Genomic DNA, 19,508 nt, shown 5'->3' on the forward strand with positions numbered 1-19,508 from the left:
ACATCGCAATTACGGGGGAACTTAAAAAAATACTGATGCCTGTGATCCCCCTTCCAGAAATTCTCATTTAATCGGACTGTCATGGAAGCTGGCCACTCGTTTATTATTTTAAGCTCCTCAGAGATGAGCATTCAGCCAGAGGTAACCACTGGACCCTTGCTGCACCCATCCCATCCTGGTTCCCCCAAGATCCATCTTGCTATCCCGGCCCTTTGCTTATCAAACTTTTCACATTACAGCATGCAGAGAAATGTGTGTATGTGTGTGTGTGTGTGTGTGTGTGTGTGTGCATGCATGTGCACAATAGCCTAAGTAAACAAAACCACCTAAAGCCTCTGTAACCTAGAAGAGGTTCTAGTACACCATAGGGAGGGATGTAGTTCTTATCACCTGTCAATGGGTGGGAGGCAACCAGTGTGCCCACTGGGGTTGGGCAAGTCTGGATTAAGATAGGCATCCGTCCCTGGGGCGCCTGGGTGGCTCAGTCAGTTGAGCGTCCGACTTCGGCTCAGTTCATGATCTCGCTGTTCCTGAGCTCAAGCCCCACGTCGAGCTCTGTGCTGACAGCTCAGGGCCTGGAGCCTGCTTTGGATTCTGTGTCTCCCTCTCTCTGCTCCTTCCCCGCTCATGCTCTGTCTCCCTCTGTCTCTCAAAAATGAATAAACGTTAAAAAAAAAAAATTAAAGATAGTCATCTGCCCCTCAGTACACAACCTGTATATAATTCCCCTCAAAGCATATTCACATGTGTATTATACATGTGTCTCTGAATTGGGATATTTGCTCAATAACTTTTGAGGTCCTGCTTTGTGTCACTAGCACTCAGCACAGGGAATGCAAAGATGAAAAGACTGTTGTCATCATGCAAGGGCTTCTAGTCTCTATTAGGATGAAGGTGTCTTATAGGCCAGTATCATTCAATACTTTACTGAGCCCAGTGAAAAGTGCATTCTCATTCAATTAGCTGTGTGTCCTTGGGCAAGTCACTTAGCATTTCTAAGGCTCTCTTTTTCTCATCTAGGAAATGAAAGGATTTTGCCAGATCTGGAAGATCCATTTAAGCTCTCCATGTCTACTGATGATGTAGCAGGAAATCTGAGTTTGTTGAATAATTCCTCTGACTTCTATAACCATGAAAATCAGCTTATTAAAGCAGGGATCTGAACAGATATTTGTACAATCATGTTAATATTGGCATGATTTACAACAGTCAAAAGGTGGGAACAACCCAAATGTCCAAGTGGATGGATAAACAAAATGCCATATAAACATACAAAGGAATATTATCCAGACTTAAAAAGGAAGAAGATTCTCAGGGATATAGGAGAGCTGTTTCAAAGGGACACATGCACCACAATGTGTATAGCAGGACTATCAACAATAGCCAAAGTATGGAAAGAGCCCAAATGTCCATCAATGGATGAATGGATAAAGAAGATGTGGGATATATATATATATATATATATATATAGGAATATTGGCAATCAAAAAGAATGAAATCTTGCCATTTGCAACTACGTGGATGGAACTGGAGGGTATTATGCTAAGCAAAACTAGTCAGAGAAAGACAAATACCATATCACTTCACTCATATGAGGACTTTAAGACACAGAACTGATGAACATAAGGGAAGGGAAGCAAAAATAATATAAAAACAGGGAGGGGGACAAAACATAAGAGACTCTTAAATATGGAGAACGAACAGAGTGCTCCTGGAGGGGTTGTGAGAGAGCAAATGGACTAAATGGGTAAGGGGCACTAAGGAATCTATTCCTGAAATCATTGTTGCACTATATGCTAACTAATTTGGATATAAATTAAAAAAAAATTAAAATAAAAGATGGAAACAATTATCCCCCGCCCCCCCCCAAAAGACTAGCTTTGTATGAATGAAAAGTTTGAACATCCCTGCCTTGTCTTCAGAAAAACCGAGGGCTGACAGAAGGAGGAACATTTGTCATTCGGTACCAATCTTGTAGGAGAACTACAGGGTCCCTTGGCTTTCTCATCCCCACACGTCCCGTGCGTGGTTTGAGTTCCACTGCATTAAGAAGATCCACCACCTTTGTGTCTTTTCCTGCCAGAAAGAGTCTCCAAAGTCAGACTGATATTCTGTGTCACAGTTGAACAGAGCCCAGCTGGACCCACAAGCTGAGCCTTAAGGGAGGGTGCTATAATTCACTGTCATGTGCTCTAACAGATGAGTGGCTCTGAAGAAACAGTCTAATAACCACAATATTTTAGTAACAGAAGACCTTGCCCTCATTCAGAACTACAAGACAAGCAATTCTCACCTGTGCTATCACATGCACATTGAACTATGTAATAAATAGTTCACTACGCCAGTGTCTATGCTCAATAAAGGTTTGTGCATTTTCCTTCCAGAATGTACTTACCAAGAAAACAAAAGCCCCAACCCACGAGGACTTTGCATTTTTATTTACTTATTTATTTATTTATTTTTAATGTTTATAAATATTTGAGAGAGAGCGAGACAGAGATTGAGAGGGGGCGGGGCAGAGAGATGGAGGCACAATCGGAAGCAGGCTCCAGACTGAGCGCAGAGCCTGGAGCAGGGCTGAACCCACAACCAGTGAGGTCTTGACCTGAGCAGAAGTCCCACGCTTAACCCACTGAGCCACCCACGCTCCTCCCCCACCCGTGAGGGCTTTCTTAGACACAAAGCTTTGAGTCCTTGACTTTTGAATCAACACCTAAATTCTACTCTGTGTGTTATCATCTCTGCCTGAAACTTGCTATGGCAAGTGTTTTTCTGATCAGTATAATTTCTTCTAGGAGTTACAAAAATGTTAATAAGGAATTAAACATATTCAAGGAGATGTCACTGTGCACATACACTTACATACAGACTTACATGGGTATATCATTTTTTACGTTTTATTTTTAAAACCCTAACTCTCCTGAAAATAAAAGAAAAATTCTTCATTGAGAAAATGTTGAGAGTCATAAATTAGAAAACAAAATGCATTAAACCACTTTTACCTTTTGCTACACAATTTCCCAGTCTTTGAGCTACCTGTGTATTTAGTTACATTTTTACTTCATAGTTCCTAGTATTATATTATTATAAATTATATTATAATTTATATATGATATAATATACTTATATATATTATATTGTATTATAAACTTACATTCACTTATATTTCATGACTTTCTCTGTATTGCTATTTCTCTAAAACATGATCTTTAATTACTGCATAGTATCCCATTTTAAATACAAGTTACCATAATTCAGTAGTCAATCCTATTTCTGGAAACTTAGTATGTCCAATTTCTTTGCTATTCTCACTATTGCCAGGGTGCCCATCTTTGTCCTCTTTTCTGGTAACGTCCTCAGGGTAAATTCTTAGAAATGTTATTTTGGGGTCAAAATGTAGGAGTATTTTGATGATTTTTTATTTATCTTAGTAGCCTTAAGGTTGGAGAAATTGGGATTCAAAGCCACTCTTTCCATTTACAAGCTATGGGACTTTAAGGCGAATTACTTCTATACATTACGTCTATAAATGACTTCAGCAGTTTCATCTGTAAAATGGGAATAATACAACAGAATTAGTTGTAGCAATTTATACTTCCCTGAGCAATATGTATGAGAAAGTTAGATCTCACACTCTTGCTAATCTATTTTTTTCTTAATTTTTACCTTTTCCAGTAAATTAAAATTAAACTTAATCATTTTTATTGTAAGAATGTTGAGTATTTTTAGGTTTTTAATTATTTAAAATTTTGCCCATTAGTTGCCCATTCCTATTTTGTATTGGCATATTTAACTTTCTTTTAATGTTTTTATTTAAATTTCAGTTGGTTAACATAGTGTAATATTGGTGTACAATTTAGTGATTCGACACTTCCATAAAAACATTATATTCCTTATAATTATATATTACATATGTATACATAACATTTTTACTTTTTGGTAGCCAAATCTGTCTTTTATTTTTATTTTATAATCCTACTTTAGATTATTATAATTCTATTTTATTTAAATTTTATATTTAATTATTTAACTAGGAGCAATTTATCTGGGAGGTTAATCAAACTAATGAAAACATAGCAATAAGTCAGAATCCCCGCACTTTGGGGACTTTTGAGTCACAAACACCCAGGTCTTTTGGTCTTTGGGTCAAATTTATGGTTTATCCTTGCTTCTGCCTAGTTGACTGTCAGAGCTAATGGGTCAGCAACACAGACTGTGATCTTCTGGGTTCTTGCTAGAGATGCAAACTGTGAGCTCTGGCTGTTAACTTGTAACAGAAGCTGTTACCTTGTAACTGAAAGCACTGGCTAGTCTGAAGATGTCAGTTCTTTCAGAATTAATTTATGAATTCCAATCAATGTTCAAACACTGTCATATGTTTTTACTTAACCATGGTACTAGTGTTTATCTGGAAGGACAAGTGGACAAAAAGAGATAGAAATTCTTGGCAAAAGGTTCGCATTCCCCGATATTCAAAATTCCTACAGAATTACAATAAATGTAGAAGCACAGTGCTGGAGGGGCGCCTGGGTGAATTAGTCGGTTAAGCGCCTGGCTCTTGCTTTTGGTTCAGGAATATACAACCAAGTCAATGGCTTCCTCAAGCTTAAGTGTACCTGTAAACTGAGAGCTCAGTATTCCCAGCTCTCCAGTGATCTTTCAGACCTTGTCTGCTATGATTTCTTTCCATGCGTTGTCCACTCACAGGTCCCAAGACATGACTTGTTTTGGCTATTTACTTGTAGCGTATTCTATTGATTCCACCTTCTCTGCCTCCTTCACCATCTAAACTGTACTTTTTGTTCAGATTCCAAATTAAGATTCATTCGATCCATTTCCAGAGAGCGGGGAAATCTAGCCTATAATGCTTTCCGTGGCACTATTATAATTGGCTCTCGATTCTATCCTGCTTACAGACACGTCTTATGTTCTTGTGCTTGGGGGGGCTTCTAACTTCTTTATCACCATTCACCCTGCTCTGAGCTCTCTAGGCAGTAACCATTTTGATGACTAAGGCAGGCTATGTATTCCAGTTGACTATTCCAGTTTTCATACCTTCTGGTCTGGTGATGGCTGGAATGAACAATGGCACAGAGCGGATGAGATGTTCTGCTTCACTGGAGTTCAGTGGTGTCATTTCTTCATGCCATGGCAAGGCTCCACTGACAGAGTTGCCTGGACACTGCCCCAGGTGACTGCCATATACCTGTTTTTGTTCCTCCACCTTCCTTCTTTTTCATGAACGGGATCTGATTTTTTGCTAAATGGCTTGCTCCTTCAAGTACAGCCACAGTAAGAGATGTTCTTTGCCAGAGCAGTATGAGATGTTGATCCAGGAGAGGACTTAGGCCACCAGCAAAGCTTTTAAAAATCCTTTCATGGGGGCACCTGGGTGGCTCAGTCGTTTAAGCGTCTAACTCTTGATCGCGGCTCATCTCATGATCTCACAATTTGTGGGATGGAGCCCGCATCAGGGTCAGTGCTGACTGCTCGAAGCCTGTTTGGGATTCTCTCTCCCTCTTTCTCTGCCCCTCCCCAGCTCATGCGTGCTCTGTCTCTCACACACACAAAATAAATAAATAAAACTTAAAAAAAACATTCAAAAAATCTTTTTATTGCCTCAGCTCTGGGCCTCTGGGAAAATAAAAGGAAGAGTGCAAACGGCAAGAAAAATGAAACGTTTTCATATTTTCTTTAAAAGTGCTTATTTGTGGTTGATGCTGTTACATGCCACATCACTCTTGACCACCACATTCACGGCAGTTTGCACTATCTTCCTCTGGAGCTTTAACAAATTTATTAAATACAACTTGCCCTTAGGTTGCTTTAGCTTACCTCTTCCTGGCTTTAATTAGATGTGATCCTGTAATATTTAATGGAAATTTATTTTATTAAAGTATAATCTAATCGAATAATGAAAATAGTTTGACCAGAGTACTCACACATAATGTTGTCTTACTCTTTCTTTATTATCGTGCCTTAAAATATTTAGTGATAACACTTGCCTCACATTATGAAATTTTTTCAGATGTTTCTGAAACTGCTGGATATGCAGTTAAGCAGCTGGATACATGTTTTCTCATTTGACGTATCTTCTATTCCCTTATGATGTCTAAGATCATAAATAATACACCATTGTTTATGCGAGAGGAAGTTGCAAGGTTGCCACTTAAAGATGTTACATTGTTGCCAAAGAGATATTATTTTCTTAAATATTTAGAAAAACTAATGATCAAAAACTATACTTTAATCTGAGGATGTACGTAAGAGATTATAATTTGAGAACTGTTTTTGTTTTTCCCAGAGGTAGAATTAGGTAAATATCGGGGAATTTACACATATGAGAAGATTTCCAAGTACTTAGTGTATTTTCCTTTTTTTTTTTTTCCATTGATAGCCATCAATGGACAGTGCCTTCTGCTTGGCATACCTTTTAATCTTGGAGTGTAGAGAATTGTGGGTTTTTTCCTTTCCTTTTCTATTTTGTTTTAAAGTCTTACTCTTCACAAGGAAGTCAGAAGTGTGACAAGAAGGTGTGATTTTTAATTTACACCAGAGTCTCGCAAATAATGACTTTTCACACCGAGCTAGTGCTGCTTAGCCTAGGGGAGGAGCTTTGTGGCTACTGTTGTCTTAGCAAATTAAATCCACTGCTGTAATTCAGCAAGACATCCTTCTATATTTAACCCTTGTTTTCGGCTTTGCAGCTCGGTGTTTGCGAATGCTTATTACTTTGTAGTGGACTTGTCTTCTAGGAAATGGATTTTGAAGGCTGTTACCTTTTCAGATTGTGCGGAGTATGAAAGGTAAACATGTTTTCCCTTTCCACCATGCTAACTGCGATGTTGGAAATTATAACTGATTCAAATGCACAAACATGAAAAATACAATAATAACAATTTTGAGAACTTCTAGCGATAAAATTGACATGCATGATCTAATAAAAATTTCTATCTTTCCTTAAGGCTCCAATTTCTCTAAGAGAAGCTTTGTCCTGTCTTTATAGAAGACCCAGGGTCTTACTGAACACCTACCTCATTTAGATCAAGAGTTAAAATAGGAAGTAATGTTAAAAGATGAAAAGTTTTAAGTTTTTTCAGTTCCTCCCCAGTCCATTTAAAGTAATTTGGATTGAATTATAAAACACAGGGAATGAGCTGTTAAGAGAAATTTTAAAAAATTATTGAAATTGCTATACTTTTATGAGGTTTCCTAAGCAGTTGCAGAAGAGTGGCCTGTAAAAATAACTGAACAGTAAAGGAACATAACTTGCAAACTTTGTGTGCACACACTCATTTCTGATTATGAACGCACTTAGTTATTTTCCCACTTTGAATTTGCCCGACACAATTTTTTTTTAAGTTTTCAATCAATGTGCTCATTTTTCCTAGTTATCTTACCAAGCATAAAGTTCTAGCACTGAATAGAATATAGAAGAGTATTAATGGAAGGAAGGAAAGAAACGTTCAGATTCTTCTGAGAAATCTGGCTTCTACTTCCTCCTCCTGCTAAAACAAAGTCCTCAGAAACACTACAAGCTAGCTCTCTTTCCTAGCTGGGAACATCAAGGGGTTAAACAATCTTGGTTTACTAAGAATCTTGTCAAGCTTTTATCTGATCCTTCCTCCCTGCCTCCCCTGCCCACCCCTTTTGTAAATGTCAACCACTTCCTGATGAGCCTAGTAGTGGTGAATTTCACACCTTTCTTTTCTTTGTGAAGAAACCTGGGTGTTAATGGTACAGGATTGGGTACCATTGTACGGCTTTGGCTGTCTGTTAGTAAAGCTGAGGGATGCCTGTGGAAAAAAAGTAGGAGAAGGTGAAGAAATTTGAGAAATGAGACTAGGAAATAGGTTCAAACCAGTCTCATTTTTTTAAGAGTATTTGTTTTATTAGTAACTTTTAGATGTGTATTCGGAAAAGAGTAATTTTCAAGAAGCTTAGTATTGAGAGTTTAAGAGTCTGGCAGAGGGGGGAGCTGAGATTAGAGAGCTGATTGGAAAACAAAATAAAAATAAAAGAACAACAATCAGAGAGAAAAACTGAAGAATCCTTCTCTGACCTTTTGTTCTACAGGTGTATTTACAGGACACAGCAATGGAAGCTTGGTCAGTTGATCAGGTCTGCAGTTGGTTGGTGGAGAAAAACTTAGGAGAGCTAGTTCGTAGGTTTCAAGGTGAGTTGTTTACACTTTGAAAAAATCTTAACACAGCAGCCTAAATATTGAGTGTCCTCGCTTAACTGCTAATTACTGTCGTTACCTAATGCATGTGAATGGGGGTGTGGAGTCCTTGCAGTAAAGAATTTTCCTTTTTCTACTGACCGTGGTAGAGTTTGCATTTGACCTAGCATTCAGAGGAGAATGTAGTATTTCAAAAAGAGCTCAAATAAAACAAAGAATTAAGAGTTAAAATACATAGTTGATATATGCATTTGGCAATTGCTTGTATCCTTAAAGCAGCATGTGTTCTGTTTGGTGTGGGATTTACAAGTTTTGGATATTGCCTGGGTGGTACTAGAAGAATGATTCTCTGAAAGATTTTTTTTTTTCCTTATAAAAACAATGCCTGGTGCAGAGAAATTGGAAGGGGCAGGCCTTAATGTGGAAGTAAAAAGTGTTATCGCGACTCCATGTTCTGAGACTTTCCTAGGAGCAGAGAGCAACTGGGAATGATGCGGTATCAGTGTTCTATCTTTGTAAAAATAGAGATAATTTTGTAACTTCAGAGGACAGGTTTAGAGGATCCTTTTAACCTTGTTCAGAGTGCTGTGTGTTATTACAATGCTTTACCAGGCAAGCGTGCAGAAACATTTTTTTTTTCTTTTTCCCAGAGGAAGAAATAAGTGGGGCTGCTCTTCTAGCACTTAATGATCGGATGGTTCAGCAACTGGTAAAGAAAATTGGGCACCAGGCTGTTCTGATGGATTTAATTAAAAAATATAAGCAGAAGAGTCAAAGACTGGAGCCCCCTGGAAGCCCTAGAGAAACAGCCCCTTTCCAGCGAGCAAAAGCTGTCTCACCGTAAGTCTGGTCCTGAATCACCTTCGTGTTGAGGCTGTGCTTTCCCCAAGCACAACGTTTGGGGTTTAAAACTCTGAAAACTGGGACCATTTTCAGCTAGATGGTGTGTACAGTATTTCTAATATCTGCATCAAGGACACTTTCACAAAGTTTTATGAATCAAGATACTTTTTTTTTTAATGCACCACTTTTAAACACTGACTCCAGTTGTTAGGGAAGTCCTGTAAACCGGGCGTTCCTATACAGAAGGCTCTGTAGCAGGTGGTTGAAGTGTCCATACAGCAAGAGTGCGAATGGACTCCTGAAGCTTGGGTCTTAAAATCAGGTTTGGGGAAAGGTATCTCTTACTGTTCCTTTGCTTTTCCCCAAACTTGTTTGTTTATTTATGTATTTATTTATTTGCCAAGGATTTCTTATAGTGACTAATTTATAATCTCCTCTAGAGGCTTGCACGGTATAATTTGCTAAAGACTCTTGCCACAATGAGTTTTCTAATTTCTCCCTAGAATGCTAAATGCTAAGATCACATCCCACAAAAATTATGTAGAAAAAATTGTGGTGCCTTTGAGGTTCAAGGATGGTTTTGTTTGTTTGTTTGTTTGTTTTTATCACTGACTAATGCAGTGAAAAGGAATGATAGCAGGAATTACAAAATTAAGATGTTCACTTTACAAATCTATGCCCCAGGATAATTTCAAGCATTCTGACTTGTTTTTTTTTTCCCCCATATTTTGAGACTTTTTGCAGTTTCTAGTATTAAATAATTATTCATTAATTTTTAACAGAAGATTATGATGTTGATGAATACCAGTCTATGTCTTTAGTTTTTCAGATCGTATCTATAATAATATGTATTCCTGTCTTGTTCTTTGATAGGGAATACAATGTTAGGGAGACGTGGCCTAAGTAATTTTATTTCTAGAATATTTGGTTATTTGGAACATGGAGGGGAAAAGGTAGTCATGAAGGAATGGTCCACGATCAGCCTGAAGATTCTACCATCTGATTTATTTGAAGGATTTCTCTTAAACGTTCTTTTGACATATCTATGTAAAATCACACTCATCAATATGTGACTTTTGATGAAGTTCCCATTGTATGCTTCTATTCCTTTCCAGCAAAGCGTGGGTGTGAACCTCAAACAGCTCTCAAAGTAATTCCAAGCATTCTTGGATGAGTTGGACTTTTGAGCTGGAAGTTCCCTTCAGTTGATTGGAATCTTGATATTGCTTTAGGCACAGCTTGGAAGAAAACAGACAGCCTTGTTTCCACTGAAAATCAGTTTACAGTGTTCTCTAGTAAATGAGAACTAGCAGGACTTCCAGGAAATCTGGGCTTAATTCCTGGTTCTACCACTGCCTTGCATTAAGTTAAATGTTGATACTCCTGTTGCTTCTTCTGTAGGTTGTGAAAAGTAATTCAGTACCTAACTTCATGTTAATTCACTGATGTTGGTTGTAACCTAAGCTTTGAGAAAATCTTTCCTCCTTCAAATAGTCTCATTTCTTTGTTAACCTGGTTAAGGAAGCCAGTTTCAAATATTGCCAAGACTTGGAACACTGGTAGTCCAGGGATTTTTGAGTGGGGGCTTTCACTCTACCCAGGAAATAGCTTATTCACTTTAAGTATTGGTTAAATTAATCTGGTACAAAACCACAGTTGCTGGCGGGGTTATTGGTTATATTTGGTTAAACGCTTATTGGCTATATTTGGTTATTGTCAAATATGTTGTCATTTGACAAATGTATTATCACATGGGAATCATGATAATGAAGAGTGGCATGAGAATATGCTATTTAATTAAACCCTTTCAGGAAGTGCTAAATAAAGAAAGGAACTTGGTGCAGTAGAAAGAACCCTAAAGCTGGGTGTCAAGACACTTGATTTCAAACCTCTCTTCTGATGATAGCTACTCCTCTAAACTTGGAGATTTGCTTGGCTTTTTTAATTTTAATTTTTATTTTTTTGGAGTAAAGATTTTTTTTAATATGAAATTTATTGTCAAATTGGTTTCCATACAACACCCAGTGCTCATCCCAACAGGTGCCGTCCTCAGTACCCATCACCCACCCCCCCCTCCCTCCCACCCCCCATCAACCCTCAGTTTGTTCTCAGTTTTTAAGAGTCTCTTATAGTTTGGCTCCCTCCCTCTCTAACTTTTTTTTTCCTTCTCCTCCCTCATAGTCTTCTGTTAAGTTTCTCAGGATCCACATAAGAGTGAAAACATATGGTATCTGTCTCTCTCTGTATGACTTATTTCACTTAGCATAACACTCTTTCCAGTTCCATCCATGTGCCTACAAAAGGCCAGATTTCATTCTTTCTCATTGCCACGTAGTATTCCATTGTGTATATAAACCACAATTTCTTTATCCATTCATCAGTTGATGGACATTTAGGCTCTTCCCATAATTTGGCTATTGTTGACAGTGCTGCTATAAACATGCTTGGCTTTTTTTAGATTCAACTGCAAAATGAAGTGGGCAGAATGAATAATGCTTAAGACTCCTTCTAAAGAGTCTATAGTGGCATTCTATATTGGAGATTGCAGATGGGTATCGATGTGAGTGCAGATTTCTTTTAGTGGCTAATGGTTGTCTAGTATATTTTGAAAAGTATTTGTAGGCCACATCTGGAAAGGATATTTGGCATCCTATTTAGATGTGAGCAAATCATAGGAATATGTACTAGGTAGGAGTATTTACAGTTGCTCTTTGGTTGTTGTTCTTGTTGGAGCTGGTAGAAGAATCACAGGCCACCGGAAAGTTCGAAAACCGAGCTCAGCTCCCGGCTCTGCTATTCAGTAGCTTGTGTTGGTGAGCAACTTGTTTCTCCTTCTGGGCTTCAGTTGTATCACCCATAAAGTGAGGGAGTTAGTGGACTGTGGTTTGAAAGGTGTTACATTTCACAGATAATACACGATCTCCCAAAATGGCAGAGAGTGGAGAATTAATCGGATGGAGTTAATCACTTTTTTTTTTTTTGCAGGCTAAGGTTATTAACCCATAAGGATATGTTCAGTTATCGCCATCATTTCAAAGAGGACTAGATTGCCGTAAGACCATTTATAAATATGACCAGTTGGTGAGAAAAGCACTGGGAAGTGGCGTCAGCCTACCTCCTGGCGCCTATGAACCACTGCGTGAGATGACTCCAGTGCTCCCGTGTTACTTTTATTTTTTATTTTTTTCCGTTCTCTTAGTCATACCCCCAACGTGGAGCTTGGAGGTGGACACAGATGAAGGTGTCGTTATGGGCTGTCTTCTACCCTCCGAGCTGCCATGAGATCCAGTGGTTGTGGCTCCCGTTGAACAGCTCCTAACCCAACTCTTCTTTCTTGGTGACAGGGATGAACAGTCCTCTAGCCCAGCCAACCGTGGGAAGCACACACCATCTTTCTATCCAGCTGAAAACCTTGATAATGGACTAATTGACCAAAGAGTACTGAAACAGAGGTGGGGTTGCTAACTTCTAAACATTTTAAAGCCAAATGATAATATTTGTCTTTATATTTTGAGATTTCATCTGTTTCGATGTATTTCGAAAGCGGAAACTTTTCGTTTTGCTGCAAGGGAATCTTTTATCAAGTGATGAAGAGATTTGGTAAAAGGTGACGATGAAAATTTATGAGCTTTATATTGAAAAAGTGAAGTTTTGAGATGATACCAAGCATCTTTCAAGTACATGTTAAGGAGAAAGAAGATTTCTCTGTCATAAACTGGGGTGATTGGCAATAGCCACGAAAACGGAATTTAGTGAATCGTGTCCTCTAGCGTATGCCTTTTGTGGAGTCTTTGTTTTGGCTCTGAATTTTGTAGTTGTGGTTGTTTTCAACTTTACTGCTCTTGATGGAGACACTGCTTTGGTAAACACTTCCTTATATTCCTACGTTGGATTTTATGTGGTAGTGTATTTCAATATATGGGCTACGTTGGAACAAAGGGAAACTATAGACCTAGAGAACTAGACCCAGGAATATGAAAGTCAGACAAAGTTCTGGGGGCAGTTGCAGGTAAGATGTGGTGCAAAAGTCATGATAGCTTATACAGCATTTCCGGTTCCTGGCCTATGTGGTTCATGCACTAGTCGTGATGCATATGGTTTTCAGCCACCGACCAGCAAATGTTTTCCTTTAAATGTACTGTCATTGAAGGGAGAAGATGCCAACTTGCGTAGGAGAATACTCAGGCAATAATCAAGCCAGGGTGTGGCCCTTTATAGTTTTCACAAAACTTTTACATTACTAACTTCTTTAGTCCACAGCAGTCTTGCAGGGTGGTCGTTAGTCTCTCTTTTTTGTAAATCAATAAAACTGAGATTTAGAGAAGTCAAGAGGCTTCTGGAGAGTTTTCCCTAATATGCTATTCTCACCTCAGGCAGGATCTAGGGCCATCAGGGCAGGACCTCAGGGGACGAAGGGCTGCAGCCTCAGACCTCAGGTGCCTGGTCCCAGTAATTCCTCAAAGGCAGGAAAAAGCTGCACCTTTGATCAGGAGCACTTGCAAAATGGGCCTCGGATCTGGGGTGCCCTCTCTGTCCTCTTTCCTTCTTCACCGTCTTCAACCTTGCGTCCCATCCCTGGGCACAGAGACCCCAGCTCCTGAAGATCTCTCAGCGTTAGGGCCCATCGCCTCCTGTCTGGGGTGGTGAACAAGAAGGTGGAAGGCAATGACCTAGGTGAGACTTAGTCCCGATGGTCTTCCTATGGTTCAGAAGATGTAAATCCATTTTAAAGGTGGCTTCATTCTCCTGCTTTCTGCTCATGGGTGCTTGTTGATTTCAAGGGCTTTCCTTTGATGTGGCTCTGGGTGTATGGAATAAGCCATGAGTTCTCAACTACTCTTTCCGTTAGCTTTAGCCCCCAAAAGCAGCAGCCAGTCCCTTCTGTAACTGTTCAGGTGTGAGTAGAGAGAAGAGGAGAGATGATTAGACCCAGTAGTGCGACCCTAGTACCACGGTGAATCAGTATCCAAATCTGCACGATGGGAATAATAACAATACTACTTTCTTCATGGTACTTTTGTGAGAACCATCATCTAACCATGGATAAAGGCTGCCAAGTGCTGAGCACAGTGGAAACACATGGGAAGTACTCAGTGTAGCACTATCACCGCTCCGGGAGCACTGTTCCAGGTGGTATTGCCACTTGCCATAGGACTTTTCTCTCCCTACTTGCTGCCAGTGGGAGGTGAGGACACAACCTTTTATGGGTTCTGTAGGTCTTTTCTCTTTTTCTAGGCCTTCTCGTGACATTTCATCCTCGTAATGGTTCTGTGATACCTGCAGGGCACGATGATTGTTGCCATTTTTTTCACACGGTTGGTCAAAGGAAAACTTCCTGGACCTCATGGTAATTCTCATTCTTCATAGAACTTGGCAAGGGGGAGAAAAAAACAGACTGGCTGAGAAATGGAAAGAAATAGGAGGGTTTGGAAACCAGAGCCAATATTCCTAGACCTTTCTCTGTAATCAGTAAGTGTCTCCTAAGCTATGTGACTGCCCCTCACTATCCACAAGCACCTCAGAGCTACATATGTTCAAAAAATGAACTCGTGTCCCCTGCCTTAGTATGTATTTGAGTGCAAGAGACACAAAGCCACTCAAACTAACATAAGACAAGGGGGGTTTATTGTAATAAAAACATTTCACAACACACAGAGGCAAAACATGTAAATTCTCTGGGCCTGGAGGAAGCTGTCCTTGCACTCACGGAGCCATGCAATGGCCATCTCTGTCTCTGTTCTCCTTTCCTTGTCTGCCTCATTCCCTTGCTTCTCCCTAGGAGGGTGGATTTATCCTACTACTCATGGCTGCTCTGCTGTGTGCAGACTGGCTGGCATATGAGTACCTTGCCATAGCACTGACTCCACATTAAATTCTCCCTGAAAACAGCTCAGGTTATCCTAGTCAACCAATTCAGTCTTTCAGTGTTGCTTAGTTCAGTACCCAGGGAAGGGAAACTAAGGGGTCCAGCGTGGATCAGCTGTCTCCTCTTGGGCAATCAGTTGTGTTGTGGGTAGAGACAGATTAAAGACAATGTACCTAGTTTAAATATTTTCACTCCAGTTCTGCCCTTTATCTAGAGCCGTGCCTGGCATGGCACAGATTTTCTCCCTTCCCACAGCCTATCTCAGACGGGGGCTCCATCATCCAGCTCCATATCAAGGGAGCCACCCTTGATCCCTTCCTCCTGCCCATCTGCCTAGCATGTTATTCATTCAACAGGGGTTGATTAAGGGCTGTTGCATGGCTTTTGTATCAGGCTGTGTTGTTCCCTTCCCTTCCCTACCTGCTCATCTTTGAAGATTCTGCTCAAAATCCCTCTTTTAGAAGAACCTTCCATTTTGTTATTCCAGGCCGGGCAAAGAGCCCTGCATCTGTGTAGTATGCTCTATGTGTCTCTTGCTTGACTTTTAAAAGTAGTTAACGGAACTGGTCGCTTTAAAGTCTTTATTCTCTCATTAGACTGAAAGCACCTTCTGGGCAAAGACCATGCCTTATTTGTCGTTATAAACAGCGCTGGCACAGTCCTTGGCACGCAGAGTCTATGCAGGAGTTTTTAAATTGAACTGAGGGTATGTATGATCCAGCGAAAGACTGAATGTATCTTCGTGGGGCAGGATAAATGTTTGAATAACGTCAATTTCTTTTGCGATCTGTTGATACAATTCATACTAAATATGCTGACTTTTTCACAGGGTTCAACTCCAGGAGTTTATAAGCCACTTACACATAACAGGCTAGAAAGCTTACATTGTTTGGCTCGGAGGCTTTCGTGAAGCCACGTGCTTTTAAGAGACAGGGAGGGACAGTGGAACAAGTGCCCACTTTGGGCATGCACCTGCTCTGGAATCCTGCCTCCACTTGCTTGCCAGGTGGTCTCGGCACAACAGAGGGTGGGAACATCCACCTGCATGTGTAGTTCGTGAGGTCCAAATGGGATAACATATTCAAGTACCTGACATCTATTAACACACCGTACAAGGTGGCTGTCGTTCTTGTGATATTTTTTCCATGAACACGTGCTTTCCACTCAGATTATTTGCAAACAAGAAGAAAAAGAAGGCTCCAGAGTCAAGCTGTTCACCTGACCTTGGCTAAGTCTCTACTAGAGATGTGTGTGTCCCAGGGAAACACTAGGGTGCGGTGACGTAGTGCAGGTTTTTCTGGTGATAGGTGATACCACGCTCTTTCCTGAATTGCTTAAATGCACGTCTTTGATGTAAGGAAAGGATTATGAGGATCCATCTTAGATGTGCTCGTGACCCTTTGGAAAGAGATTTTTTTTTCAATGCCGTCCTTTGTTTTTCATTTGTAAAATTTGCTTCCCTTTTAGTACTTAATAAGGCATGAAATCAAATAAAGAGGTAGAGGTTTCTTAAATGTTACTTTAAAAACACTTTGCTTAAACTTTAAGCATATGTGTGCAGATGTTTTGCTTCTCCCTTAGGTCATAATTATAAATTAGTCATGGTTTCAAGTGTATTTAAAAATCATCTTAATGATTTTTTCCTTGGTCTACATTTCCTTGGAAATGCTCAGTGATCTTACCCATCTGCCTAAGCTCAGTAAAGCAAATGGCAGTGGGTCCACACTTGATGTGTCGTCCGTCGGCTCTATCATTCAGCTCAGATAAGGACACCACGGTCATATGTGCCTCTTATCCAGTGCGCAAAAAAAAAAAAAAAAAAAAAAAAGGAGGTTCAATGAAGCGCACCAAAGACAACAGGTGATAAATCGTCCCACGTCAGTGGAGCGAGGACCCTTCAGAGGGAAATGCAGGATCGCACCATCTCCCACCACAAGGTGTATAGAATCTGTACCTAAAGCATCTGTGCTTTGTAAGTATTACATTCTAACTTTAGTCCTTAATTGGAGACTCCCACAGTGCACTGAGACAGTAAATGCTATGAGGAGTCCTATAGACAGAAAACTCATTTCACTTTGTTTGACCCAGAATTCTTTCTCCGTGCAACATCTGTTAATATTACAAAAAACACCTTAGGAAATACGGACTTAAAGATGTCTTAGCTAAGCCAGCATTCATTTCATATGTAAATATTTCTGTGCCAGGTACTTTGTTTAGGCACTGAGGATACAGTAGTGAACAAGGCAGACCAAACCTCCTATCCCACAGTCTAATGGAGAAGAAAAGTTAAAAAAAAAAAAAAAGTGACACTACATTATAATATATTTAAGTGCTATGGAGACCAATAATACAAAGGAAAGGGAGGGGTAGATAGAGAGTGAGTGGCGTGAGTGTGTGTGCGTGTGTGTGTGCACCCGTGTATTCAGGAACGTTCTATCTCAGCACTTTCAGGGAAGTCTTTTGACTTTGACCAGGTGATGCTGGAGCAGAGACTCAAATGAAGCGAGGGATACTGGCTCACTAAGCTAGAACTTGGTGAGTTTCCTTCAGTGGAGGATATCTGGGCTCAGCCAAACAAGAACTACAGAATCAGGGGAAATTGGGCTGTCACATTGATAAATAATTCTCCGACTCCTGCGCATTCCCATTAAATCTAATATGAAGTCTTTAGAGAGCTAAAGTAAGCTTGAGTTCTAATCTTTTTTCCCTCTTTGTTCAGTCCAAAAGTTACTGAATATACATCATGAGCTAGGTGTTAGGTAGACTGTGGGTGAGGTGGAGGGCAATTTAGTCCTTACCTAGGGGACCTCCGAGTCTAGTAGGTAAGAGATATGGAAGCTAATAACTGCAATATTGGGAAAGGGATGGAGAAGTAGAAATTCACAGGGTACAGAAATAGCGCAAAAGAGGGAGAAATAGGACTTTCAGGGAAGTGAGTACGGAGAAGCCCTCTGTGGGGATTTTGGACGCTGACTAGAAACTTATCTAAAGCAAAATAGGGCAGGAAAGGAAAAGAACATTCAGAGCAAAGCAAACAGCATGCACCAAGGTACAAACACCTGAAATCGTATAGGGACTTCTGTGGAGTCGGTAGTTTTGGACAGTGAGAGGTAGCAGTGGAGACAATGGAGTTGGTGGAGATGGTAAGAGGTGCCATTCAAGAGGTAAGGAGGTTCTGGGCTGTGTCCATGAGCAGAGCAACTGTATATTAGGTTCACCTGCAAGATTTAAGCAAAATATATCAGCGCCCTAGACCACTGCTTCTCAAGCTCTTCTGTACTTGAAAATCACCTGGGCGTTTTGTTAAAATGCAGATCTGATTTAATAGGTCAGGAGTGGGGCCTGAGAGTCAACATTTCCAATAAGTTTCCAGGGAACGCCAGTGCGAGAGCCACTCTTGAGTAGCAAAGCACTAGACCAACAAGAATTTCTGGTGACAATTTGGGGCGCCTACGTGGCTCAGTAGGCTAAGCGTCTGACTCTTAGTTTCAGCTTAGGTCATTTTACAGTTGGTGAGTTCAAGCCCCATTTGGGCTTCATGCTGACAGCACAGAGTCTGCTTGGGATTCTCTCTCTCCTTTGTCTCTGCCCCTCCCCTGCTTGCTCTGTCTCTCTCTAAAAAAAGAAAAAAAAAGAAGAATTTCTGGTGATGTACAATAGGCTAAATGTTTGTGTCCCCCCACATTTCATATGCTGAAACTCCAATCCCAATGTGATAGTATTTGGAAGTGGGGCTTTGGGAGGTAGTTAGGTCATGAAGGTGAATCCCATCTCATGGATGGGATTAGTGCTCTTGTAAGAAGAAGCCAGAGAACTTTCTGGCTCTCCTTCCACCATGTGAGGACAAGAAGACTGCCTTCTGTAAACCAGGAAAAGGGAAATCACCAAGAACCAAGCTGTGCCAGCACCCTGATCTCACACTTCCAACCTCCTGAGCTGGGAGATTTAAGCCGCCCAGTCTAATTTGTGACAGCAGCCCAAACAAAGACAGAGTGGGACCTGTACATCAGTATTTTTTAAAGTTACACACCCAATTCTAATATATAATGAGAATTGAAAACTACTGCTATGGATTACAGGGGTGTTTCATCATGTATTGAGGCAGTGATGTAGAGAAGGGACTGGAGAAGCATGAGAGAAGGAAGATGCTAGCGTGAAGTTTAAGCAAGAGATGGTGATGGTCCAAACTAAGACAGTGGTAATAGAGAAAATGATATTTAAATAGAAAATCAAGAGGACTTGATTAATTAATGCAGGTGGAGGGAAGAGTCTTGCTAGGTGGTAAGTTTTTCCTTGTATTTCAGAGCCTGAAATAATGGTGGTGCCATATCCAAATTATGGCAGAATTGCATCGTGAAGGAGATACTTAACAGTTTATTCAATAGAATTCAATGGAGTGAAGAAAAATAGATAAGTCCAGAGCTTCTTCTTACTACTTTACATATTAACATTACATGGAAGTACACACCTGATGGGAGTGAGCCTGAACGCCTGTTCAATAACACAGCCTGTCAAAGAGAGGGACTCACTATCTTTGTTCAGAATTGTCTACATTCCTCAGTGAGCCACTGAATGCCCTGAACTACTGTGACAGTCAGTGATAAATCAGGTTACCTG

The 19,508-nt window shown here is 40.2% G+C and overlaps 1 protein-coding gene across 1 annotated transcript in view; it reads left to right on the top strand.

Annotated features, from left to right (window-relative positions):
• The first annotated feature begins 7,705 nt into the window (after positions 1-7,705).
• Positions 7,706-19,508, top strand: part of SAMD3 (sterile alpha motif domain containing 3) — a 57,492-nt gene continuing 45,689 nt past the window's right edge. The window contains exons 1-4 of the mRNA XM_040449226.1: positions 7,706-7,819; positions 8,077-8,176; positions 8,833-9,022; positions 12,370-12,477. Coding sequence (XP_040305160.1) covers positions 8,098-8,176; positions 8,833-9,022; positions 12,370-12,477 — 377 coding nt within the window. The 5' untranslated portion in view covers positions 7,706-7,819; positions 8,077-8,097. The remainder of the gene's footprint in view (positions 7,820-8,076; positions 8,177-8,832; positions 9,023-12,369; positions 12,478-19,508) is intronic.

This window comes from Herpailurus yagouaroundi, unplaced genomic scaffold (assembly GCF_014898765.1).
Source record: "Herpailurus yagouaroundi ecotype Mexico unplaced genomic scaffold, PumYag 198, whole genome shotgun sequence".
NCBI lineage: Eukaryota > Metazoa > Chordata > Mammalia > Carnivora > Felidae > Herpailurus > Herpailurus yagouaroundi.